This window comes from Accipiter gentilis, chromosome 22 (genome assembly GCF_929443795.1).
Source record: "Accipiter gentilis chromosome 22, bAccGen1.1, whole genome shotgun sequence".
In the NCBI taxonomy this organism is placed as follows: domain Eukaryota; kingdom Metazoa; phylum Chordata; class Aves; order Accipitriformes; family Accipitridae; genus Astur; species Astur gentilis.
Window position 1 is genome coordinate 18,090,475 of NC_064901.1, and position 27,133 is coordinate 18,117,607.

Sequence of the window (27,133 nt, forward strand, 5' to 3'; positions counted from 1 at the left end):
CAGATTAAAAAAAAACCCAAACCAACAAACCCTGCAGTGTATTGCAATACAAGCACTTGCACTATGAAAGATTGATTTGTCACAGATTATACTAATGTCCGCCAGTGGTATGTAAAGTACTTCAGCAGTCTGGTTCTGTGATCGTCTACTGGCTTTGCTCACTTCATGTAGCTCTGATTTGTCCTCGCAAAGATACTCCTGATTTAGGATACTCCTGACTTCAGAAGACCTCTGTATTCTCATGCTTACCCCAAAACAGCCACGCAGTACTATTTTAAGAGAAGTGTATGTCTGAAGTAATGAATGCTAAAGCCGTTTGCTTCTGTTCAAGTAAAAAATAAAATCTTTTCATCCATAATTCATCCATCAACTGGAAAAACATGTCATAAACTGTGTAACACCATGAGAGGTCTTACACTGATGCCGATCGATGTAAATGCTAAGATACATTACAGCGCAGTATTGTGTTATCTTCTCAGCAGAAATGCAGCCTTTCAGTGAGCAGAAGAGCTTAATTTTGAAAGAGGACCCAACCCAGGCCATTCACCAGGGCAACACAGGGCCTGTTATCACTGGACTGTCTCGCTTCAGTCCGCTGTGTTGATTTGTGCCTTCTGGGCACCACAGGCCAACAGAGGAGCAAACGCTGTTTTCTTTATAGGGTGGCTCGCAGATTTATCAGCGTATCTGCACAGTTAGAGGTTTGGCAATTATTGCTGGTTCATTTAAGTGACTGGTGACGTGTTCTGGGAGATGGGCTGCATTTTATGAAACCAATTTATTTTGTTTGAATTTTAAGGGAAAACATACTGTATTGTGATTTTTGTTACTCATAGTTAACTTGGGCAACCACTTGCCTATATGATAAGGACAGCTAAATTAGAGGCTAGCTCCTACTCTGTGCTTCCAGGAACTTTCAGTCTGCTGAAGTACAAAGAATTAAAAAAACTTAAGAAGGTATTGGTAGATAAAGTCTTCCTGTGTTAAAGCGTAGAGGTCAAGTAGGGCAGTTAATGCTTTCCTGCTAAGGTTTTAGAATATTGGAAAATTGTTTAAGAAGCAGAAAATCTGAATAACATGAGACAAGGTAAGTTTTACTTGTCTGTTAGGCAACAAAAAGCTGCAATAGCTGTCTGTGGCTGTAGACCATGAGGGAAGAGGTGCTTCCTATGCAGGGCAGAGTTCTAAGCTTATGTAGTGTGCTCTTCACTGTGATACCAGGGCAGTAGGATAATCCCTTTCTCTCAAAATTTATTACATCATTCCCACATATGTATAAAAGTCACACATCAAACACATTTCAGAGCATGTGATTCTTATTTGGGTCCTTGGAGCCAGGGATAACACACCTACAAATAAAACATCTTTGCTCACCCCACTAAGAATAGCATTGAGAGATTCTTAACAGAATTCCATCCATCTACAAATCGCATCCCATGGAGCCAAAAAGTATTTGACAGACTGTAAGATAATTTTAAGTCCATAGACATTTGATTACATTGCAATCAAGTGCTACCACCACAACAAAAAAAAGTAATTTCAGAACAGGGTATAGATATGAAGTATTTTATTGCTACTTCTTGTGCTCCCTGATCACATAAGAGTAATTCAATTGCAAAATGTCAGTTTTTAAATTAATTTTTCAGTAGCATTTCTCACAATTAAATTTTGTGCCCTGTCTCTGATTTTCTAACAGCTTTCCAAAACAAACTTATGTAGCAACAAATGACATTCTGTATTCTCTTAACAGTGCATTTAACCAACTTACACAAATGAGGGCTGTTACTCTTTTTTCCTATTATATAGTCCATCACTGAGTAACAGGATTTAAGGAATAGGAAAGCTGTTGCATTTTAGAAATAACAAAAAGTTTTAGTTGTAGTTAATATTTTCTTCCAATTTAATTTATTTTCCTGTACGTTCTACTACAGTCACTGCTGTTTTTTTCTAAGGTGCCATAAATAAGTTACTGTAAAATTACCAAAAGTATTTTAAATGTTCAACTCTCAGCAGTCTTGTGAAGGTTTACTTTACCGATAAAGGCGACTCAACTCTCTTGGTTCTGGATCATAGCATTCTTCATAAATGTATGCTCTATAATTTTTAGACTTATAAAAACTGAAAACAAGTGAGTTTTCCTAGGTCACTCAGTGCATTTAACTGAGACCCAGAAATACAGCCCTGACCCTCTTGGCTACAGACATAATGGGCATCAGACCACACGATTCCTTTGGGCTTTCCCATCCTGAGGACGTTGTCTCCATTCTTTGCTTTAAAGCTGAACTCTGTCTACAGCTGGGAATCCCAGCAACACTGGTCATTCACTGTCTTTTCACTGGTCAAGTGTGGGAAAATTGGCAACCTCAGCAGTGGAAAACACAACAGCTTCCTCCCAGAGAGAGAATGAGATCATGTTAATTAGCCAGCACTCCCAGGACAAGAGCAATAGGCCATGGCTCAGGTAAACATAAACACAAATACATATATACACACCTAGCAGCCTATAAACTGCTGGTGTGTAGCATAAGGAACTGAAAAAGTGCGTAAGCATCGGACTCTGACCATGAAGGCTACTGCAGCACCTTTGCAATAACCATTACTTTGTAAAGACATCTGGTGTAGTCTTGTAGTTAGTCTTGTAAAAATATATGTAAATCTTGAAATAAAAAGCAAAGTTAAGCACAAATCATGGAGCTCATTATCAAGATCTGTGCTCGCTTTTCCCAGCATTATAAAAATCAAGAATTTAATGAATTAAAAATATTTTTCACTTCACAGTAGTAATGAACAAACATTTCCATTTGTGATCCATACAGACAGATCTATCTTCTGTATCACAAACGCCCTGATTATAGAGGTTATTATACAGTTTACTGTATTAATGTATAATGTATAACTATTGTCTAACATGTATTATACAGTATATTGTATATGTGTAATACAATAACAGTATATATTACATAGTTATACATTTACTATTTAATGCAGCTCTGTAGCTATGCAGATGCAGCTTCAGATGTTCCCACCTAATGGCTGCGCTGTGTGGAATTCCAGCATCACAAAACTACAGGTTGTGTCTTGACAGCTTTTAAGTCAAAGAACTTTGAATACTTATGTTGTACTTCAGGAGCTCTGACAGTTTTTCATTTCTACTATGTAAGTTCTGAGCTCAGCTGGTTTCAGTGTCCAGGTTTTATAAATCAGAGCTGAGGTCAGCACCACCAGCCACATTCTCATTGGGGAGAGGAAGAAAGCCAAGGTCCCGTAGGTTCGCTGCAGGAAGTAGCAGGAATAGACCTGCCAGGCCAGGAGGAGTGCCATCACCAGGTGAACAAGCACAGCCACGAGGCATCGGACGTGACGGATGTGAGAGCGGAAGCTGTGACCCTGGCATCGCAGCAACAGGCACCAGCACAGGTAGGCCATTAATGGCAGGTTGAAAAACAACATCTGAAAAGAAGAGCAGAGAAAAATAAGATGATGGGCAAGCCAAGTGTTCTGGGTAACATACAGGAGGGTATAGAAAGATAAGAGCACATAAAACCATCCCATTCTAAGGGCTAAGTACAATTCCCAGAGCTGGAATCTCAGTATGCCCTTCCAAGACTCTGCAGCTGATAGAGCTGCGGCTGCCTGTGCCTCGGTCCCAGGCCAAGCATTCCTGCCCACTCCCTTCCAGTGGGAGGCACTGACATGCATCTGACCTTTCTTGGAACTGTTTCAGGGAGCTGGATGTGGCAAAATACTAGCACAGTAAAGAAGGAAGGTCCTTATGTCAGTTTGGCCCTCTGACCCAGCCCACTGTGGTGTCAGACAAGTGTTAGCACTGGCATAAGGGAGGGACCATGGAGGAGGCAACACTAGCTTGGTCTGGCTTAAATGCCAAGGAACTACACCCTCTCTTTCAGACTAAGGGCAGCTGGGAAAACCAGAGGGCTGCAGGTCAGACTGATGAGAAAACCAACTCCTGTACTTGGAGAGTGACCCCTATTGATCTGAAGGGTTATTCAGTCTGCAAGGGTTGCCCTGGCCATTCAGTTCCTTTTGCTTAATCACTGCAACCCGAGCATGAGCAGAGGACAACAACAAAAATCATAGAATCATTTAGGTTGGAAAAGACCTTCAAGATCATTGAGTCCAACCATCAACCATGGCCACTAAACCATATTCTGAAAAAAATATAAAATAATTAGAGTGGTAAATCTGTAGAGTTGGCCTCTAATCCAGACATCCAGGGAGTCCAAAGCAACATCAAGTTTGAAAAAAATAATGCACAACCTCCTTCCTTTCTGCCCTTTAAATTTGCAGAAAGGTAAGAGCTGGTGTATGTAGTCAGGCATGGCCACTAATCTGTATCCTTCCAAGACTCCTTTCTTTAAAAAAAACTATTAAAAAAAAATCAGGAAAAAAATCCCAGAAGAAAGCAGTTTATCAGCCTTAATTTTTATAAATACATACCTGTAAAATCCCAACCACAAATGTCAGACCGCCCTGTAAGAAGGAACCACCAACGAACACCCCAAAGGAAAAACAGGCCCCCACCTGGCCTTCTATCAGTTCACCTACAAACCATGGTCCTGAAAGAGAGGAAACCAAGCGTACAGCACCATCAGGAAACACCGTATAGACATGGCCCTTTTTCACATGGCCCTTTGTACTCCTTGGCACAATGGTTAACTGGGGAAAATGACTTCTCTATTGCTCTTCTATAGCAATAAGCCTAATGTTTTAATCTTCAATCTGATGAACGTTCCTGACATGAAAATATCATGGTACACCAATGAGTTGTGGCATGCAATGAAAACACTTTTAAGTTGGTTTCATCTCTGTGACAATTTTCAATGCCACATCTAACATTTTCCTTAAAAGAGAAGGGAAAAGATAAATCCTTTCAAATGCTGGCCTTTTTCCAGAATTACAGTAAGACATATGAAAGACATGGTCATAAACAGTTCCAGCTTGGCTCAGCTTAGAAGTTGAAATGGGCAGGCTGCACTATGTTATGCATACTACACTGACTGCCAAGAAAGTAGCTATTTTAGTAACATATTATCAGAGGAGAAATAAGCTAAAATTGTTAGCATCCCAGCCGAGATGTCTTAGTGACGTGTCATGTGAAATGTACATTCCGTATACTTATTTTACACCAAGGTACAACCAGATCTTACTCAAAGAATATGTGAAAACCAAATTAAATTTTAAAATACTCACTTTGCTTTTAGAGTAATGTGTTTAATTTATTCTAGGGCTTCTAAGTTAGGCTCTTACAAACAAACTTTTAGTCTCTTTGGACATGAACTTTTCAAGTTCCACATAGATTATATAACTTAAGTAGATTTTCCCCATTCTCTAAGATGTTATTAGTCTCATTTTTCATCAGGATCTGATGTGTAATTTAAAAATACTAATTTATGTCCTTTAGTACTCTAGGTTACTTACCTAGAATGGTGTATAAATTCAGAACTAAAATTGAGTAATAGAAGGTGTTTGTTTTACTGAAGACATGAAGGGAATACGAGGTCAGAGTGAGTAATCCTGGCTTTTCTAAACAGAAACGACATTTAAGAAAAATACACTCAATTCAGGTTGCAATACAGGCACATATATATATATACACACACATAAAAAAATTGGTCTTTCTGAAACAAATCTGCACATTATTTACTCATTAATTAAGAAATATAAAAATAATATTTGGTATGTCTACAGAACAAACACAAGGGAATGCATTTCTACTATTAACTGTGATAACTGAAAGTAAGGAACCAATAAATATAAAAATCTATGTTAAAATCAGCAGAAGCAGCTGCCATTCTAAATGAATACACTTACTCTATGTAAATTAAACTGAACAACCATTCTATACCCAGACAATGAAGTCAGCTAGAATGAAAAACATGGAGAAAGTTCATATCAACTGAGATGTAAGAGATTCAAAACAGTAACTGTGCAAACCCAAAATGGCAGGTCAGCATGGAATAGATTAATTGGATTTTCTTTGATTAAATCTACTTAGTGAGATTGGATAGCAACCTAGATAAAATGAAGGCTAGGCATTAAAATGGCAGCATTCTGACAAGCGTGTGATGTTAGCAAAAAAGAAAAAAAACCCAATATTCATTTTCTAACTGAAGCAGACAATTCAGAGACTGAGATCAAGAGACCCTTCCTATAAAACTTAGCTTTTAGAGTTTCACCTATTACATGGCTGCCCTTCTCACAAAGCCTTAACTCCCAGAGGGCAAGCTTGACCTTTGGAAATTAACAGCTCTAACAGATTTGTTCACTGATTTGTAAAACATTTGTCAAGGTCTACAGGGACCTAGCTGATCACAGAGTGCTAGCTCTTTTCATTTTTAGATTCTGAGTTCCATAAAGGCAACTGAAAATCTATTCCTCTTCTATGTAAGCAGTTGCTGTAGTTACCTCAGGATGCTACGTGATTATGAGTATAAAGGAAGGGACATACAGTAACATGAATAGAAAGGGAGGTGGCTTCCAGAAAAATCTCATTAGTAAGGTGTGGTTCAAACAATTGTTTAAAGGATAAACACCATGTGCTTAACAGTATTCATTTTCATTTGCCAGATTTATCACAAACAAAGTATCAAGTTATAACAGAACTGGTCTTAATATTATTTTGAGACAGACCCAAGCCCATTCATGATCTTTGCAAGGATTAACAACAATCACTTTTGTAGAAGGAAATCTGTTTTTCTACTCAGGCGACAGAATTCTGTGCCAGCTGTAGTGAAACAAGCACACATACAGAACTAATACAAAATAAAACATTCCTTTCCCTAGGCATTAGATTCTTCACTGAGAAAATTAAAATGAAACCTTTAGACTTCAATTAGTTGAATTTTTGTTTAAACAAAGACACCTGATCAAGTTTTTAATTTACTTTATTTGATACATTGGAGGTTTTCTGGGTCCCCTTAAAAGCAATTCAGCAGCTTCCAAGAACCCAATCAAACCTCACAGCACTAGATGCAATATGCATACAGTGATTAACAAGTGCAATTACTTGCACATTGTTAGCATACAGATAAATAGTAAAAAAATGTTTAGGGAAAATTAGATCCTCTAAAAACCACAGACAAACATTGGTTCATACCTTTGAGCACTGGCTTTTGGAGGTATCTGAAAACAACGAGCAAGGTGATCTGAATCAGCACCATCAATCCAAAGAGCACACGAGCCTGAAAAGACAGTCTTAACTCTAAGCCAGCCCTGGAGTAGTAGCTGCCTTTGAGTATGCCTTATGGACGTTGATGGAATGATACAAAGATTTCTAACGGAAACACGTATTCAAAGCTTGATGGTGTCATTGAACTAAAAAGAAACTTAAGAGTTTCTTAAGTTATTGGACTTGCATCCTACTGACTTGAATTCAGTTGGATGGCTGAAAGCGATAGACCTGAATCTTTCAAAAATGGGGTTTGTAAAATACATCAACTGAAAAAGTGTAAATACAATTCTTACGTAAAACATTTTCTGACTGCTGTACTGAATAGAACTGCATTTCAAGACATTGTGGCGAATACCAGTTACTGATTAACAAAACTCATATAATAATTTTGAGCCAATTACAACACTATCTACAGTCATGTGGACTTTCCTATGTTGTTCTATAAGCGCACCTAAACTATTATGACATGCCTTCTTTGCACGTACTGGAGCTGTAAGACTTTTGGATAGGACCTAGAACTTACTGAAGTCAACGGGAATTTTGCCTTCCTCTTTGGTAGAGCTACCTATAGGGTTAGCAGCTGATGTGAGACTTTCTCCAGCATTCTTGCCAGTACACATATTGCAACAGATCACAGTGAAGTTTTCTTTGATTTACTGCTTCCTTTTCCTACTATCTCCAGTAGCTTCTTTTCGATTTCTTGCTAGCACAAAATGCATGTATACGTATGCCCAAAAATGGAGAACTGTGACTAAATCCAGGAAATCAACCGTTTGCATGAACCATTGCTGCACATTCACATTTGAAGCGTGTTACTTGAGAAAGGAAACTTGAAATATTTGTGAAATTCCAATGGAGTCATATTTGGAAAAAGCAAAGTGTATTCAAATCTACCAGGAATTAGGGAAATGCCTCCTGCAGTCTCTGGGGAAACCAACACAGAATGGCAGCTGTTTTGTTGAAAGTACTTACTAGAACATAGTGGTCAGTGAGAAGAATAACAGATGGCCAAAAGCCAAATCTAAGAGAGAGGTTTTCTTCCATAGCAAATATGTGACTCCGCGTGCTAATTCTTCCTGAAGCATCCTACATTGATATAAAATAAGAGAGCAATTAGATACCAGTACTGCACAAAATATCTAGTTAAAGTTGCTAATTATCACTGCAGCTTTTCTGGAAAGATCCGATTGACGCATGCACGTCTGACATAGTGCTGGATTAAATATTTCTACCTACAAATGATTACTTACTGTCAATTTTGTAGTTTCAAGTAAACTGATGATTGTAAGATCATAATCTGAAAGCATTACATGTGAAGGAGATCCAATCAGAGATTCAGCAAATTGTGGAAGATGGTGACTATTTATTGGCCACCACCGCCTCTTGTTTTCTGAAAGCTCAGTTCTAGATAATAGCCCATATTTTGAAGCTTTGTTGTGCTTCTTTTCTGGTGTATATGCTAGAAACTGATACTGAGAAACAATAACAGTGCTACCTTTATTCAACACTGATATTTCTGCATGTGTAACACTGACACCTTATCTTCTGGTACACAATAAATGGTTTATTTATAGTAAAGGATTCAGTATGTTTAGTGTGATTACAGATGAGACAATATTTGGACAATCCCAGAAATGATGTACAGCAATTAAGAATTCATATTTTCTCTAGGTACCTAACTCAAGTTAACGCTTCATCCTCCTTGCTTTCCCAAAATTATTCAGTTACTAGATGCAATAGTGATCTATGACTAGAGGGGAAAGGAACTTAATTTTTTAAAAATCCCATTCAGTTATCTGATAACAAGCATGTATTTGCAAGCAAACTACTGCTATGCAGGCCTGTGTAACCCTCTTCAAATATTACACAGTTTTGTGCATATGTTTTCATCATTATTAAAAAAAACCAAAAAATAAACCACTTATAAAATGCACCTTTCCCAAGTAAAGCACCACAGAAATCAGTAGCAAGCTAGGAGGTAGAACACTGGCAGTACAGAAAGACCGTTATAAAAAAGAGCAGTATTGCTCTTGTCCTGTGAGAAATAATGCCTGGCCAGGTTCCACCAAGCAGGACAAAGCTGACTTTCCTATTACTATTGTGCAAACGTGCAGAATGCTAGAACAGTCTGATTGAGTACTTTGAAGACCTCTTGAAGGTACAAAAATAAAATATAGTACCAAGAACAGAAGCATTCACTGAAAAGTTTTTTTTGCACCCAGTGATCTAATATCAGTTACATTTGATGTTCTGGGAAACAGAAACCATATTCATTGTCAGCCTGTAAGAAATTATGAAAAGAACTTCAAACAGATAATCAAAGACAGCATTCCAATCTTCCAGATCCAGTTCCTTTGCCTTCTGAACTAACGTGATGCTACTTCCTATTTTCCTTGATCAAGCCTGATTATTTTTTTTCCAAGACAACCTTAAAAGTTAATTGTTGCCTGTTACTCAAAATAATTTATTTTTGACCAATTACTTGCTCTTCTGTCATGTATTATTATATTTCTCATGAAAAATAAGAATCCTTTCTTTTGTCCGGATGCTTTATGAATGTTTTTTGCTCAGCAGTCAGTGTTTTTTTCATTTAATAAATCCTTTGTTTTTTGTAATCAGACAAATATGAAAGAAAGTCTGTTATCATGTATTTTGTCCCTAGTTATGTGGTGCAGAAAGGTGATGGAGCAGACATGACAACATAAAAATTCAATACAAAGAATGCCAACAGGTACTATACCTGAACAGTCACATCTATGTGATGGAACCCTTCACTGTAGTTTTGCGGGCTCCACTTCAGTACGTAGAGAGGGCCAGACACCTGGTGTGCATTCCCCAAGTGAACTCTGTCTATATAGACTTTGACAGAGATAATGACAGAAGGAGAGAAGGCCAGAATTCTAAGGAGTGAATAAACAGTAAAATAAACAGATTTGTTATAGGACTTGCAGATTTGTCATTACTTCCTGAAGAGAAGTCCCTAAAGATTATGCTACCTTGTACTAAGAGTTCAAGAGTTAGAAATTAAAACACTGAAATATCTGTAGGTTAATGGTAACATGGTAGCCCTTTCCTACAGTTAAAAAGATAAGTTCTGTATGGTATTGTGCAAAACAACAGGATAGAAAACGGGGCTGTGGGACAGATGAAAAAGTGGCAGAGATCCTCAGGTCCTGGCAGAAATAATCTCTGAACTCTTGCTGTCAAAATGTTTGCTAACACAAGTGGGATGCATCCTCCCGCACACATATGGACACAAATACTTGTAGATGTCTTCATTAAAAATTGCCAGTCTCTCTCTCTAAAGTTCTTTGTTGTTGGGTGTGGTTTGTAGTGGGGTTTTTTGTTTGGTTGGTTTTTGTTGTTTTTTTTTTTTTTTTTTTAACTTTTTGCTAGTCAGAATATAACCTCTCAGTCTTTGTAACTGAATTTATGAGAAATGGAGTGGAATGCAGACTGATATTATAGATCTGAGACACCAACAAAAGTAGTATCACATGGCAGTGCTTATACTAAGAGAAACAGTGATACTAATATAGACTCAATATATCGCACATACAATTTCTTTCATTTCTGGTAATACAAAAGGCATTCCAGAGCATGTTTCAGTCAAAAGAAGGAGTCTCATATAGTTATGGTGAATGATCCTACCAGTTGATATATTTAATATAATCAGAAGAATGTTCAGATAAGGTCCTAATAGGAAACTGGAAAGTAGGTAGACTTAGTAGGACACTGCTTCCTAACTGAAAAGTATGATGAACTTCTTTTAAGCTATAATTGTAAATATGCAATATACCCATATTTTTCATGCATATTGGTCTAACAGCAAATATAAGATGTTGGAAAGGGCATAGAAATTTGAAATACAAATGAAAAAAAAAATAGAAAAGGTAAAAATGGGAAGATGGAGAGATTTAAAACAAATATGAAAATTGGCAGAGGCTTAAGATGTTTTAATATATATGGGATGTAAAACTGAAAACTCAAGAGGCTAAGGAGTCCAAAGCCAATAGAGAAAACACTTAGAAAAATACACAGAAAACCACCCTGAAATCAGCAGAGGCAATGTGAACACATGACATTAATAACACAGATTATGTGTTAATCTAACTCTACCATCTTTAGTTACATAAAAAAAGTTCAATTTACTTTAGAGGAAATAACTGCATAAATAAAACAAACATGAATTATTACTATATTATCTCCTTCTATGACCGATATGGTACAAAGTGAGCTCTCAGGAACAATCTTCCAGAGAAAAGTGAATTCTGAGAACAGTGGACACACACATTGAAAAAAAAAGTTTTTGTGTATATACATATAAATGTAGATGTATATTATAACCAAGAAAGACCCCAACTATTAAAATATAGTTAAATACTGTGAAATCAAGAGGTTACAGGGTACCTGATATGAGTGGAATAAAGAATTTTGACCAGTGGTTCATGAGCAGAACTGCTGTAAAGGAAGGATTTGGGATTGGTAATAAGAACTACAGGCCATTCTTCAAAGTTAAGATCTGCAAAGCTAAGGAGGTCATGATCAAACGCAAGGATCCGGTACCTATAAGGAAAGGAAAAAAACTTTGTGGAAACAAACTACTGCATGCACAGCCAACTCCCATGCTTCCCAAGTTCCTAAACAAAATTCGTTTGATTTATTTTCCATTTATTCTCTTCTGTAGTTGATCCTATATTAACCAACCCTGCTGTATTAACTGTACAGCTGGTTAACTCTGGTCAGGTTGATTTTATTATAAATCACTGAAGCACCACTCAAAATTCCAAATGTCAAGATCTATTGAATTTTGGACATGAATCAAATAGATGAACATTATGTTAAAGAATTCAAATATAACGTACGTTATTACAGTGTCTGGGTAGGTACTCTAGTTACAGACAAAGACCCCAGTGTGCTCTTTTCCTGTATGCTTACAAGTACCTTTCTTAGGATTACTGCAGAGTAAAAGCTAGTATACTACTACACATTCCACGTAGCATCAGATACTTTTTGATACGCTGCTAGGGTACCATTTCTCAGGTAGACTATTTGTGTCTCTAAAATTCTCACAGCTGGTGTAGAGCACAGGTGTTTTGAAGTAGTGGATGCTGAATTTTATAAATTATTTGTCTACTTTGACTACTAAACGTGTACTAAATAAACATTTAGATGTACTCTTTTTAATTTCTAAATATCAAGAATGAATCAAAAAATTACTTTACTTCATTTATTAGCACACTGTTGGTATAGGGGGAAAAAAATCCCAGACTTACACACAGACACATTTTGCAAGGGCATTAGTAGTAATAACCAGTCAGGCAGATTTAATGTTTCATTCAAATGCTCCAAACAGCATAAAAGGGAATCACAGTATAACCAGGTAGGCTCCATATAATAATTTCCTCACGTAGGGTTTACTTACTTCCTATTATCCATCCAGTCTCCCAGTTCGAGTTCCAGAGTGCCACCACGGTGTTGACTGTGCAAGGCTGGCATCAGCCCACCCATTGTATGGAGATGTCCACATAAATAGGCTGTGGCAGAACTAATAAAAGACCATAAGGGTTCTGATTATTTGGGTGGGAAGGAAATATCACTGCAGAAACGCTGAGAAGTGACAGACAAATATGTAAAGAGAGGCAAGACATTTACTTCAGACTGAAAACATACAGGAAAAAAAGACAGACTGTACCTCATTAATGTTCGTATTCCTGGGGCTGGGGAGATGATTGTTGAGGTGGGAAAATGGCCAAACCAGACAGTATGATTGCTGTGCAGACTTTCTGTTGCCATCAAAGATAGCTCTTTCATTTGATTCTGAAACAGGCAGGTGTTTGAAAGACAACCAAACAAACCTCTTTAACATTCAGGCTATTTGGAAAGAATAGTGAAAGGAAAGCAGAAAAACTAATGAAGAATACAATTAATGTTGTTGGGGTTTTTGTTTTGTTTTTTTACAGAGAATACTCTAAGTTGCTTCAGCGACCTGTGCGTGAATAAACCATACTACTAGACATATCCCTAAAATCCCATGTTGGAAAAAGAAAGTGAAAACAAGACACTCGACACCTTCCTTGCAACCAAACACAGGAAAAGTGCAATATAAAGAAAGATTTTGGTAAACGATATTTCTATCCTTTCTACTGCTTACTTATATAGTCTAAGACGACATACTTGAGTTGATTTTACAAGCACCTTTACCTTACAATTATCATCCCTACTATCTTTTGAGTTGCTAGATGATCTTTTATAGGCATGACAGACCATAGAAACTGTGCACCATATCCTTCAGGCATTTAACTAGATGAACTATGATGCTGGGCCTTGAAAATATTACTCAGCCATTGCTGTTGAAGTTAAGCAAAAGTAACACTTTAAACAGCAGTTAAAATTTCTCTCCTTTACTTGTTTGACTTCCAATATTAAATCAACCACTTACTGTCCAGAGAGACTCCCAATACCAATAAAATCTCAAAGTCTATCAGAGGAGGCAGGAAAACTAAAACCAGAAAAGAACACAAATCCACTCTTTCACCATTTTCCAGATCATCTTTTAGGGTAACCCAGAGAACCACCAACATATTCTTTTCTCTCCTACCTGAAAAGAAATGCTGAAGGGCATGAATAAAGGAAACAGAAATAAAGGTATATTAAAAAAAAAATAATGGATGCAGTATACCATTCTGGGTTGATGTAATGGGCTTATTAAGTGAAAGTATATTTCCTTTGCCTTTATGAATTTGGGGTTTAAGAATATTTTTACCTAAGCTATGCAATCAAATCACTGATACAAATCTATTTTTCAAATTCCTGGCAAAGGTTTAAGTCTTAAAAGTTACAGGTATCTACCTTTAAGTTTTGTGCAAAAATCTGCAAATGATGCTCTCTGGACTCCTGCTGCTGGGTAATTAGCAAGCAAATGCTTGACCTACTGCAGCCAAGGACAGGAGGTCTAGACTTAACTGCATTTCTTAGCTCTTTGAGATTTTGTCTGCAGATCTACTGTACCCACTATGGATTACAGTAAACAATGAGAACAGTACTCGGCACTCTTACATCACCTTTCATCTAAGTATCACCAAGCACTTTACAAACACTTAATTAAATGTCAAGCCTCCTTCAGACAAGATTAGAGGGAGAATATTTTACTTTTCATTGAGGCTGTTATCATAGGCAAAATATGGGATCTGTTTACCAGAACACTAACTCTCTGCCAACACTTCAGAAGAGTATCTCAAGAACAATAGCATATCAACAAACTACAGAGAAAAATCAAAGGGAAGCAAAATGTTATCTAAACTGATACGTGATTTAAACATTGGGATTAATGTTATTCTTTCAAAAGAATACCATGTAATTTTTATGGTCTCAGAGATCAGACCTCACTTTCATAAGTGACACATTTCTTTATACCATTATCTTCCACATTATTCCATTGGAAAGTACAACTCTCTCATCTGTAATATTTAGGAAAAAAAGCTAGATGAAAAAATGAAAAAATGTTAGATAAAGCAACAAGGAGTGAAATTGGAAAGTATGGGGTTTGTTGGTTGTTTTTTTTAAACTTTACAGCGTATAAGGAGATTACCGTTCAGGTCTAGCTAAACGCTAAGAAACTACTGACAGTGTCCTTAAAATGTCTAATTTGACATTTTTGTACTGGATTATTTCTTAAGAGAGAAAACACAGATACTCTATATGTTAAGTGACACTTTCATTTTTCTAAATAGATGTCCCACATGCATAATAATTTAAAAACATAAAGACTCTTTTAAATGAAGACAAATCTTTCAGACAATCCTTCTTTATAAAAACAAACAAAAACCCAAAGAAACCACTATAGAAGTAAAACAGCCAGCAAAATGGAATGCCAAGACTTATAAAATACCGTGTTTAAAATCCCAAAGAAATTATAGGGTCTCTTAGGGCCTGGGCTGAGTGTGGCATCCACACAGATGAATGAATAGTTCCCAAAAGAGGTGGTGTGGATGTAATGGAAAGAGCCATCTTTACGCCAGGCAGAGTATTTCCTGCCAAAATAAAATGAAAATATTCCTGTTAGGAAAGCTTGCAGCAATGACAAAAATGACCTGCAGAGTATAAATGCAAGATTCCTTGCATTAGATCTAGCTCCATCTTGTTACTGCAGTGAAGTCTCTTCTTAAAAAACAATGGCATTGAAAAGCCTGTACTTCAAAGAAGATGCATTACATGGGTCGTGTTAAGACAAGCAGCAGGTTAGCACACAAACACTTAAAAAAAAAAAGTTAGCATAAATACGCTTTCCCTGAGCAACGTGGTACTTTTTTTATTGGTAAAGGGTAGGCCAGAAGCATAAATGATACAAAACAAATAGGCAAGATGTCAGGACAGCAGGATCTTACACCACTCTTAATTAAAGGAGATCTGCAAAGGAAAAAAAAATTATTGTCTTGTGTTTATTGTTGGTATCTGAAAGAATTTTTCAAAAATAATTTTTCCTTGCTTACCTAGAAATATCAGGGACATCGAACCTTGTCTCCACTATTTAGATAGAGAACTCTTAAGTTATTCTGATGTAGACTGACCAGCTGTTGGCTAATGGAATATGATTTTGAACCCCCAAAATATTGAACCTTTTCAGTTACTTTCCAAAAGATCCAAAACAGAGGCACTACACTACACCAAACCTTATAAATAGCAAAGGCAGCAACATTTCTTCTTGCTTTTTACTCTTTTTTGTTTCTTGACATAGCAAATCTTACCAGTTCTCCTGCACATGTGGAATGTCATCAGAATTCTTCATTCAAAAAGTAAAAGGAGAGAGCAAAAAGGGTTACTACTCTTTTGCACGCTATCTGATGTTAATTGATCTCTTGAATCTTAATCTTAAAATAGGCAGAGAACTGTAAACAGGGAAGGACTTAAGACATGTCAACTAATTCCACCTTTTTTTTCCCCTGTGGTTTTATGCTACTATTGGCTATGATAAATACATGTAATAACGAATGTATACATTGCTTTCTCTCCTTCCATTGACAACAGATATTTTCAGTTTTTCTAACTCCTAAAATTGAAGTGCTTTGATATTTATGCTAGATGGGAATTGCACATATCCTCCACGGGCAAAGACAGATAACATTCCAACTAACGGTACCTACTAAATTGCTCAATTAAGAATTACATTCTGTAACTAAATGATTGTGAGTAAATCTGAGATTAACTAAAATTTATTGGGTTTAATTGGGGGGATGTTTTTGTTTTCTTTTGAGCTTTTGGGTTGAGTTTTTTTGTGTGTGGTTTTGGTTTTTTTGGTTTTGCTTTTTTTTCTTTAAACTCCCTGCATGATATGTGGAAGCTAAAACATCCCTGAGTTCAGATGATGTATAGTTTGAACACAGCCATTCAGAAAGCAGTTCTTATCACTATTCCTCCACCAATCAGAATAAACAATAAAATTGCCAGAAAGGTTGACCTGAACAGAATGAAAGCCAATGTATTAAAAACAAGTTTCAGATACAAATCAACACTTCTGATGCCATAAAGACCCTTTCACAGTGTTTATTTTTTTGAAGTTAATATTACCTTAATGAACTTCAATAAGAAAACTGGAATCTCAGTATCATAATCCTAAGATTTCTGCCTTTAGTCCCACTTAGAGTATGTGTAACAGTTGAATCATCCTCTGCTCATGCTGTGGACATAAAATAGGAACCCATGTTTTTATGTAAAAACATTATTGTATTTCAATACAACTGCTGCCTTCTTTAATTTTAATACATAATGAACACCAGAATGTGGTGTTGAATAACTGTTTTCCCTAGCCTCTATTTTTATATCTGCAAGCTACAGTGCTCTAAGGTGTACAGCAAAGAATGACTTATCTGTTCAGGAATCACATAAAGGCAAGCAGACAGTGCCTTACTGTCATTCAGACAAAAAAAAAAAAAAAAACAACAAACATTGTCCTTTTGACCGTTAAACTTCACAGGGGTGGGGGAGAAGAAAGGGCTTCCACGAGACTCCATTTCACTTCGCTATCTCCTTTTTCTCTTCCTAGAGTGTGGCACATTTACTAAAAGTTTTCTTAATCTTTATATTTTATTAATGCATCAGATTAATAAAATTGTCCTGTAAAGATAGTTCTGCCTTTAGTGATGCTTAATAGCTTTTGAGGACTCTTACTGCCTTTCTTTAGTCTTATATAGAAAGTATAATAAATCTCATTAAAGTTTCTTTATTTTGCTATGATGCCAGACTATAATGAAGCAAAAACCATTATGAGAACACATTTGTTTAGCAAGAGACTGTTAATTAATAAGCAAAGACTTTTTCACCTGACTCAGAATTTCACTGAGAAATTCTTAGGTTGTCTAAATTGCTTTGGAATTTCACCCTAATCCTTTCCAATCCCTTTTGCTATCAGTGCATCTTCAGTGTGGACTACAGGCAGGTGATCCATACGTCTTTCCAAACAGTAAGCTTGTCCAGGCTAAACAACAATTCAGGGATGATCTGGCAAATTCACTGGTGCTACATCTTCCCATGTGTCTCACTAGGACTTCTGACAGCAGCCTTAAAGTAGAATGGAAGACTGATACTATATTGTTATGTAGCCACAGCTGTGGCAAAAGATACAGTGATGTGCACTGCACTAGTGCATCCAAAAGCCTTGTTAGCACCACACATTCATCCCTTCATGGTAAATCCATATGTGAATTCCATGTTCTCCAGCAAATGCAGCTGCTGTAGGATCCTATCCCACAGAATTGATGGGAAAACATATCTGCTCCTGCTGGGCCACAGGGAACTGAAGCAAACTGAACTATCGGATCTTTAATCTGTGTTCTTATTGCAAAGTGGATGGCTTAAGAGCCTGAATTAAAGCAGAATTTAGATTTCCAAGTCCTCCTCCAGTTCCAAAGAGTCAAAGCTGAAAGCACCACCAAAATTATGAGGCAAGATTTTGTCTTCAGATGTGAAGGGCAGGAGAAACCGAGAAGTTAAACATGAGTTACAACTGAGGCTACCTTTGCAATGTACAAGCTAAAGAGCCAGGTGCAGAAGGGAAAGTTTCCTCACCTATCTTCACATTTAAATCTCAAGTGGGTTCCTCAAGAACATTTGTCCACCCATCATCATCGCCTGCCTTCTTGCTTCTCTGCTTTCAGTTTTCTAGAAAGACTCAGATGTGAAGAAATGGCTCAGATAAAATTTAGAGCCATATGACATGAAAATCCCTTTTGGGCATGCAGAAAGAACATCAAAAAAAATGGTGAAGTTTTATCTTGCTTTCTTTTTCTTTTTTTCATCTATTTTAAGGAGGAAAAGCATTCTTTGGGAATGCTGGTTTTACAGAAATATATCACGCAACTGTCTTAAGGAAACAGAACACATAATGCACAGAACATTTCCTAGACACAGCCAGATTTACAATATATTCAATTACAAAACACAGAGGGATAAGAAACAAGAAGTCTGCGCAAAGAATTCTCCATTCTGCTCTACTAACTGGCAATGGAAAAGACTGAGAGAATAGCAAATATGATCCTGGACTATAGGAAAGTCAGTGAAAAAACATATATGTGATAACTGAAAACAGAATATCATTCAGTGCGCTTGACCTTGAATATAACGGCATCTGTATGGTAAATAAAAGTACCTGTAATAATTCTGAACACTATCCAGGTGTGGAATGTTGAATGAATCTGTGAGGGAGAGAAAAAGGAAATGAAGAAACTTTCAGATCAAATTGATCATTGACCTCTGTATTTTATTTCCTAATGTTGAGATAAAGCAGTCTCAGCAGGCACTTAAGAGCTATTTTTTTTAAAATGCATAATTGACAAGCAGGCTGTCTTACTGTGCAGAGATGTTACATGCTCGATGCAGTTGACCTAAAAGTGGGAACAGTTTTCTCATTTAAGTTTCAATTCAAAGATAAAGTAGTTGTGGGAATGTAAATTGTCATTTAGTGGCTAAAAGCTAACCATGTGTCTCAACTTTGGCCATAAAGTTTTTCAGATTGGGTGCATTCTCTCTAAGACCCAACTCATCCAAGGAAAATAAAGTAGCAATAGCATGTGTAAAACAGACAGCAACTTGGGGAGGTTTGTACTGCAGTGGGGGTCTACCCTTTCATGATATGGAAATGGGAGTAAATTGTCATATATGGGCTGTACATGACGAAGCATGCACTTTTTTTTCCTCCAATGCTAGGCTTTCTAGTTTTGCCCTTCCTGTAACAGCTGGCTTACATAGCCTACAATGTTGTTAGCTTGTGTTTGAATGCTTAGAATGTAGGGACAACTATGATGTGTACAAAATTCCATTAGTTCTTTCTATTCAAAAGAAACCAAATTTCCTTTAATTGCTGAATGTGTGATACTTTTTAACTTAAACCTGTGGGGCAAGGTCTATAAAAAGTAAATTGAAACCATTTCTTCAGCAAGGTAAGGTTACATTTTGCCCTCCCATTAAAAGATGGGGTATATAAACTAATGACCCAGAAACTAACATCTGAAGCTATGTTCTACCACTTGCCAGGCAAAAGCAATAAATGATGACTCTTACTTCCCTGGTACTAAAACTCCAGTAAGTGCCTGTAAACAAACCATGCCCTCAGTAGAGCAGACACCTGGATGGCAAGCCCTTCGACTGACTCATAACAACTACTAACACTCTAGTAAGTACTAACACTTTACCTCTATACTCTATATTCTAACTTGCCTAAATCAGCTCTGTAATCACAGGAAAGAAAGATGTTTCATTTCCTTCTTACCATGATTCCCTTTGATGTCTATCCACTTGGTTTTTTCCATGACCCTTGATCTCTTCAGGATTGACTGGTACGTTTTCCATTCTGCTTCCACCTGCTCAGATCCCAGTTTATCTCTTGTCTTGGCATCTGTCAGGTCACCTGAAAGTGTAAAAAGGTGAGATATAACTAGAGGCCTACACAGCTTACACAAATACTGTAACTAGGCAAGCAGGCAATCCAAGCTTCCTAGGGTAAGTGGCTGCAGGCCTCCCATGTGCAATCTGGATGTTCCTGTCATCTGGTCCAAGAGGTAACTCTAAGGCTAAATGCCTTCTAATGCAGATGCAGCAGCCTGTTCAAACATCTATCAACCACGTCAACTGTAGCACTTTTACTAATGCCATGCCAAAGTAAAGAAAATTGTTCCTTATTCACTATACCTGAAGACTGCAGTCATAGAAGCTTTGTTTAACTTCACACCTTCTGTATCCCCTCAAGCTCCAATTAAAGTTTGAAGCATTCAGATTTCTGTTCATATAGTAATGCCTCCCTGCATTGCTAGTTAAAAGATGAATGCTAACTATTTCTGAACCCTTAATTTAAAAAGCAAGCAGCAGGTAACTCTCTGTAGAAACAAAAGTCCAGGTCTAGCATTAGGATTCTAAAGCCTTGCACATAGTAATAGCTCAAAGTCTTTTTGATTTGCTTGCCAAAACTTAATCCCTTTCAATAGCAATTGCAAGCTATGAAATCAGGCAAGGCTTATTTCACCTGTCTTGGTATGATATGTTCAAATGGAAACCAGAAATGAAATCTTACATTAGTTCATAGGTAAATTTCATACACATGAGCAGGTATTGTTCTGAGAGAAGAAGTGGCTCTTACTGACTAATCAGAGACATTGCTCACTTCTGTAATTTCAAATACGAAGAATTCTGCATCATTCTTGAGGAGGACAAGAAGGAAGGTAGCTGCTAGCAAGGACTAAGGTGTAGCAACAAATATTGGGAAAACAATAGCTATATTGCATAATGATGTCTTTGTTACATATAATACACACTAAACTCAAAATCAGACTCAAGACATTGAACAAAAACTAACTCTCTTGAGTTGACAAGTTATTCTCTTCTGCTTCTAGCAGTCTATCTTCAGCTGCAATTCCGTTTCCATTGCTTAAGACACCTTAAGGTATCTCTTGATAGCCTAGAATTTTACTTACTTGCTCTTCCTTTGAGAGCACATTCAACATGAAATTCACACTTTTGACTTGCTTACCTGTTGCTAGAACAAGTGCTGGCTGAATTACATCAATTGTTTCAGAACAGAATTTTTCTAAGTCAGGAGCTCGTTTGGGATCCCGAAATCTACTGATATGAATATCTGACACCTGCAAAAAGAGAAAAATGAAACACTGTCCCAAGCAGCAGATTATTGCTGACCAGGTTGTTCTGCAAAGCCAAGTACGTAAGAATGCAGCATAAGAGCAGTCACAGTGATTCATATCAGTATAAGGGATACAGGGAGAAACAGAAGTGGACGACTAGGGGAGAATAAAAGCAGGACAAGCACATGATATTGCATCTCTAACCCCTAAAATCACGTTTACATCAAGAAGATTTCCTCAAATCTAAGGGCATACAATAACATGGGGAAATACTTAGCTATCGACAGTAAGTTTTGATGGCTCTAAGTGGCTTGTTGACTTTCAAATTCTGTGAGCTTCTGGTGCAACACAGTGATCTTGCTGCAAGAAAGAATATCAAGTAGCTCTGCAAGCAAAAATAGTTTAAAGTTACCTAGGACTTGAAGCATACTGATAACTAAGTTTGTACCTCATGTGACATTTCCAGTAGCTGAGTGGGAGGATTTCTAACATTCTGCCCATGCATTTTAATGGAGCTAATGAGTGTGTTTAGATCCCATTCCATGTGCCTTCATGAAGGCAAAGACTGCCCAAGAAATGATGATGCCACTTGTACATAATTGTAAAAGATATAAAAGTTGTTCATTTCTGAACCAAACAGTCAAAGGCCACCGTACAGGGTGGAAGAGCGAGAAAAAGAAAAGCAAGATTTTTTTTTTTTCTTTTTTTTCAATATTGTTGCTTTTCAGGTGTCCTGGTTCTGGCTGGAAGAAAGTTAATTTTCTTCTTAGTAGCTGATATAGTGCTGTGTTTTGGATTTAGGATGAGAATAATGTTGCTAACACACTGATGTTTTAGTTGTTGCTAAGCAGTGTTTATAGTAAGTCAAGGACTTTTCAGCTTTTCACATTACCCTGCTAGCAGAGGCTGGGAGTGCACAAGAAACTGGGAGGGGACACAGCCAGGACAGCTGACCCAAAGGGATATTCCATGCCATATGACATCATGCCCAGTATATAAACTGGGGGGAGTTGGCCAGGGGACACCACAGCTCAGGTGTTGGCTGGGCATTGGTCAGCAGGTGGTGAGCAACTGTATTGTGTATCACTTTTGTATATTCTTTTATTATTATTTTCCCTTCCTTTTCTGTCCTATCAAACTGTCTTTATCTCAACCCAATTCCACTTCAGTCAATCAATTAATACATTATCCATCCTCCTCAGTTTAGACAAATGATATCTGATGCTCAAAAAACAGCAAGGACGTGCTCACGGCCATCTGACAATATCACTAACTGAGAAAGAAAAACATTAGCATTTACATTCAATTTAATAAACCTGGCTCTTGTAAAGCTTTTTCCTGTTTGAAAAATCCAGGTAAAATACCTAGAAGACAAAATGCCTTAGCTTTTACTTATTCAGTCATTTGAATATGTAGAAAACATTGCCTGAATACAGTTTTCTAATTCTGCTTCAGAAAATTCTGCATCTGCTTATATGGAACTTCTGCCTTGATCAGAATTGGATGGTAATAAAGGTAAATACTTTTAGACATAACCTTAACTTCATTTTTATTGACATATTCAACCTACTGTGAATCAAAAAGCACAGTAAAACTACCCTCATACATCAAACCTAATGTAATCATTGATAAGCATACATCCTATTTTGCTTCTCCTCAGCCTGTGGATTTGCAATTCATGTATCTCACCAATCAGAGAAAATAAAAACTTCTATTGTTGCTGTGTCCAGGTTCTTGAGCAAAAAGTCTTACAAGAAACCTTATTCCTGTTCTACCAATAACTATGGACAATGTAAATTTCCAACCTTTTAGCTGACAGTGGTTGGGAAGCCTGATTTTCTACACACATCTTCCCACTTTTTCCTGCTACTATGATACGAGTTTAAGATTTACAAAAGGGTTTTCTTGTAAGTTCTAAGAGTTACAGTGTCCCGGTACTTCTGAGAGCTGGGACTAAGTTTCTATCATCACTAAAAGCCATGAAATATGAAGATCTTGGGAGTGGCACTTCTCCCTTTTTTTTTTTTTTAATTAACTTAAAAAGATGTCCCAATAAAGGAATTCAAAGGGCAAGGGGAAAAGCTTACAATGCTCATATTTAATTTCCCAAAATGTAGCTAAAGGCCCACTTGCTGCATTTCTTCTCTCTTTCCCCTCCCTCTGATTGATGTGAGAATTTAGCCTCTCATTGCATCACAGGCAGTAACATTCATCAAAATGGGTTGGAAGAGACTTAGGGGTGAAGAGAAATTACCACTCCCCTTCCTTATCTAGAGAACATGTGGCTCAGGAAAGGCAGGCATTAACAAGGGAGACTAACAAGGCCTACTGCAACAGCAGAATGCATCCAGCTGACAGAAACAGGAGAAAAATCAACTGTGAGCTTGTCAAATATTGAACTAAAGTGCCTATTAGGCACCGGGCAAGAAAGGAAGTGTTGCTCTAAGAAAGGTGAAACAGCCATTAATACAAGTTTATAGTAAAAAGATTGCTACTTAGTTCAGTTTAAGAAGAGACAGTCCTGTGGATGGGAAGAAAAACAAGGCAGGAACTGCTGGGGGTGGAACCTATCATCCTAAGCCCTATCCAGTGACCTAGGCTAGACCTATGGAGTCACCAGGGAGCCTGAAGCCTGCTTCCCACAACATCATCAGGCACAACGCTGGAGTTAGTGCTTGCTTAATTTCCAAGTTAGGTCAATGATAAAGCAGCTGTTAAAGGGCATGTCTGAAAGAGAACATAACCACTTGAAAGTAAAGCCAAGTCTCAAATTAGCTGTGCCGTGACCTATCCTTGGAAGAACTCCACTTGAAGTAACACAACCAGAGAGAACATGGCAAGAGAAGTACGGCGCTGCACATGCTGCTTGTCAGCATACCTCTGCAGCTGCTATTTGCTGCTGTAGTTGACTCTCTTCAAGGCAGCAGCTCAAGATAGAGGTTTTATTAATTCAAACGTATCTCTCATCTTGAAATCTGTTCTGCAGTAAAGATAAGCCTTGAGTCGCTTAAGGAAAAATTACTGGAAAAACTGACTTTGAAAATACATAGCAATTGGAGAGAACAAAAGGACTAATAATATGCCGGTTTATGCCCCAAGACCACTGCCTCCAGCTAATATGTTTAGGCAAAGTGTCCTTGAGTTTGAGTATAAAAGCAAAATAGTAAAAGCAGACTATTTGTTAGAAGGAATTCCACAGCAACCCCTGTGACATCTCAGCCGTCAATTACCTGCAAATACGCAAACAGCTTGTGGTTAGTTATACACAAAGTGCTTCAGGAATGCTCTGCAGGGAAGAGACAGAAAAGAGGCTAGAGGAGTGCCCAGACGCAAGAGTTTACTTCCAAGACTATACCAGGTTATTTTGGATTTTCTGTTCAACCAGGAAACAAAGCCGTGTATATTTAACCTAACATACATCACTCTTATACTGGCCCAGTACCTTCTGTTGCTAAAAACCTGCATAACTATTTTCTCAGCCACACAACTTTTCTAAGTTTTAGAGGGGGAAAAGGACAGGCAGAGCCTGCATTTCTCACTGGGATAATACCGTATTGGGTACTGATGCAGTATATAGGATAGTGTAATAATTAGGTGAGTTTTAATTACCCACTTCTACCACACTCATCTTATCTTTTGGGTAGCCTAGCAAACCGGCCAAACACCTGTAATTTAGGCCTGACTGCGAGCCCTCGGGACAGCGAAGGCGGGAAGGCGGGGGGGGGGGGGGGGTGTGACGGGTGGGGTGGTTAGCGGGAGAAGGAGCCACAGCTGCTCACCGAGCGCGGCGGCCCTGCAGCGGGCAGCCAGCCCCTTGCTCGCCCCCCGGCGGCGGCAGCCCTGTGCCCCGCTCGCCGGGCTCCGCACAGCGACCTCCGCCCGCTACGGAGCCCCGAAAACCGGGGCGGGAGGGAGTGTGTGTGTGTGGGGGGGGGGGGGGGGGGGAGGGCGGGGGGGGGGGGGGGGGGGGGAGGGCGGGAGGGACCACCGCACCTCAGCGCGGCGCCAACCGCCGCCTCTCGCGCCGGGCCGTTGCTCGGCCACGCCCCCCTCCCCCGGCCCCACTCACCTGCACTACCCACAGCAGGTTGGCGGCCTCCGCCCCGGGGGCGGGCTGAGGGGCCCGCCGGCGGCGGTGCTGGCCCGCCGGCGGCGGGGTCCCCGAAGGGGGGTAAGAGTCCAGCAGCAGCGCCACGGCGGCCGCTATCAGCAGCCCCACCGCCAGCTTCAGCATCCTGCGCCCGCCCCGGGCTGGTCCCGCCTCGCTCCGCCGCCCTGTAGGGCCGCCGGCTTCGGCACTTCCGCGTCGCGGCCCACCTCCTCGGCTTGCCGGGCCGGGCCGGGCCGGGCCGGGCCGCCCCTGCCGCTCGTCTGTGGTTGGTTCGGAGGACTGATGCCAGCGGGGGGGAGGGGGCGGGCGCTCCCCTCCTCTTGGCGGTTTTATGCGGCGGGGCCGGGGGACCCGCCTGCAGCTTCGCGGCCGGCTCCCCCCGCCCCCCGCCGTGCCCTGCGGTTCCGAGCGTGCCCGCTGCCCCCCCAGAGCTGCGGGGGAGCCTGGAAATGCCAAGGCTGGGACAAAACGGGCCGAAACGTCAGCCGAAACGTGCGGTCCGCATTAGGCCGTAAGGCCTTTTCGTCATTCGGGGGGAAGCACGGACCGTTCCTTCGGACAAGAACGGGCGGGGGAAAAACTAGACGTCCGGGGGAGGTCAGAGTCTCATCCTGCTTCCTTCCAAGGACGGCACATGAACAGTCACTGTTTTGTTTTGTTTCTGTCAGTATTTATAATTCTACCCGCTCATAATCTAGGCAATTGACACTTTTGCTCCTGACGTACTCAAAACTCTTTTATGGTCTTTTGAACATTTTTCTTTTTTTTTCATATACACCGTTTTAAACCTTACTATAGCAACTGTACGGTTTCATAATTGGTAAATTATTCTTTGCTATCAGCTCTCTGTTTTCCTAACTGCTGCCCGCGTTTACCGTTGAGGTTTTTTTCTTACCACCTTAAGCATGGGTTTAGCTGAAAAAGCTTCTGTCACTGTACATCACTGTTTTCTTTGATATTTAATGTAGTATTCTGAAACAACTTTTCAGATAGACGTTTCTAATTAAGAACTGCTTAATTTTTATCTCATATAATGTCAAAGATTTAGCATTGATCAAAAACCCTCTCTTTTCAGATCAGTTACGCTTTTTTACTATATTACACCCCTTTTCAGACGTTCTTGATAATTTAGCTGCTCTTTTGTGGGAGGTAATGTTATGTTTGCTGTGGTTTTTTTCAGCTGCCTTCCACCTTGCTTGTCTGCTTCCTACTTCCTCCCAAAGAACACCCCAAACAACTGCTTTTAAATCAACAGTTAGCAATCAGTAATCACGGTAATCTTGGGGAGTAATCCTGAAAAATAAAGTTTGCTCAACTTCTTCCTGAAGGTCTACCATTTTGTTTTAGCTCTAGCAGGACTGCTAAGCTTCAGCATTTTCTCTCTATTTAAATTTTTCTGAATTCCTGTTTCATTCTGCTTATTTCCTCTATTACTTTAGTATCCATGGAGATCTCGGTGTTTTGTGCCTTCTGCCTGGGTAGTGGTGCCAACTTACTTTTTTGTCAGAGGTTCGCTGCCACTTATTTTGCTGTCTCCCAGCATATGTGGGTTCCAAACCTTTCTTTTTTGTATTATTTTGTTTAATAAGTCTATACTGTTGTTCAACTAAAGGAGCTGGTTTACGCTAGTGTAAGTTCTTCTAAAAGTCCCCCAGTAAAGCGAAACCATACTGGTAGTTTAGCTAAAAGACACGGCCATGAAAG

At 38.9% G+C, this 27,133-nt stretch overlaps 1 protein-coding gene and 1 long non-coding RNA gene across 4 annotated transcripts; one reads left to right on the forward strand and one right to left on the reverse strand.

Moving 5' to 3' along the window:
• TMEM62 (transmembrane protein 62) lies at positions 1-25,887 on the reverse strand. 3 transcript variants are annotated; one of them, XM_049825186.1, is made up of 14 exons: positions 25,388-25,887; positions 21,210-21,321; positions 19,956-20,093; positions 18,837-18,882; positions 15,084-15,225; positions 12,888-13,012; positions 12,618-12,740; positions 11,603-11,758; positions 9,933-10,092; positions 8,165-8,278; positions 7,118-7,202; positions 5,440-5,544; positions 4,459-4,577; positions 1-3,450 (listed from the first exon to the last, which is right to left on the reverse strand). In XM_049825186.1, the coding sequence occupies exons 1-14, from the start codon at positions 25,550-25,552 to the stop codon at positions 3,124-3,126; spliced, it is 1,917 nt and encodes a 638-aa protein (XP_049681143.1). In that variant the 5' UTR covers positions 25,553-25,887; the 3' UTR covers positions 1-3,123. The 3 variants fall into 3 exon arrangements, with proteins under 3 accessions (XP_049681143.1, XP_049681146.1, XP_049681144.1); XM_049825189.1 differs by lacking the exons at positions 18,837-18,882; positions 21,210-21,321; positions 25,388-25,887 and having other exon boundaries at positions 19,956-20,035; XM_049825187.1 differs by lacking the exons at positions 18,837-18,882; positions 19,956-20,093; positions 21,210-21,321; positions 25,388-25,887 and adding an exon at positions 16,760-17,621.
• LOC126049196 (uncharacterized) lies at positions 3,326-17,689 on the forward strand. The gene is made up of 3 exons (XR_007509127.1): positions 3,326-3,417; positions 13,156-13,313; positions 17,601-17,689. It is a non-coding gene; the product is annotated as an uncharacterized LOC126049196 (long non-coding RNA).
• Positions 25,888-27,133: the final 1,246 nt, after the last annotated feature.

Excerpts from the sequence above, each read along its gene's own strand:
- TMEM62 (XM_049825186.1), bottom strand. The coding sequence starts at position 25,552 with ATGCTGAAGCTGGCGGTGGGGCTGCTGATAGCGGCCGCCGTGGCGCTG. Across the intron at positions 15,226-18,836 it reads AGTGTTCAGAATTATTACAG|GAAATACTCTGCCTGGCGTA; the intron begins GTACTTTTATTT and ends TTATTTTGGCAG. Across the intron at positions 8,279-9,932 it reads ACATAGATGTGACTGTTCAG|GATGCTTCAGGAAGAATTAG; the intron begins GTATAGTACCTG and ends ATATCAATGTAG.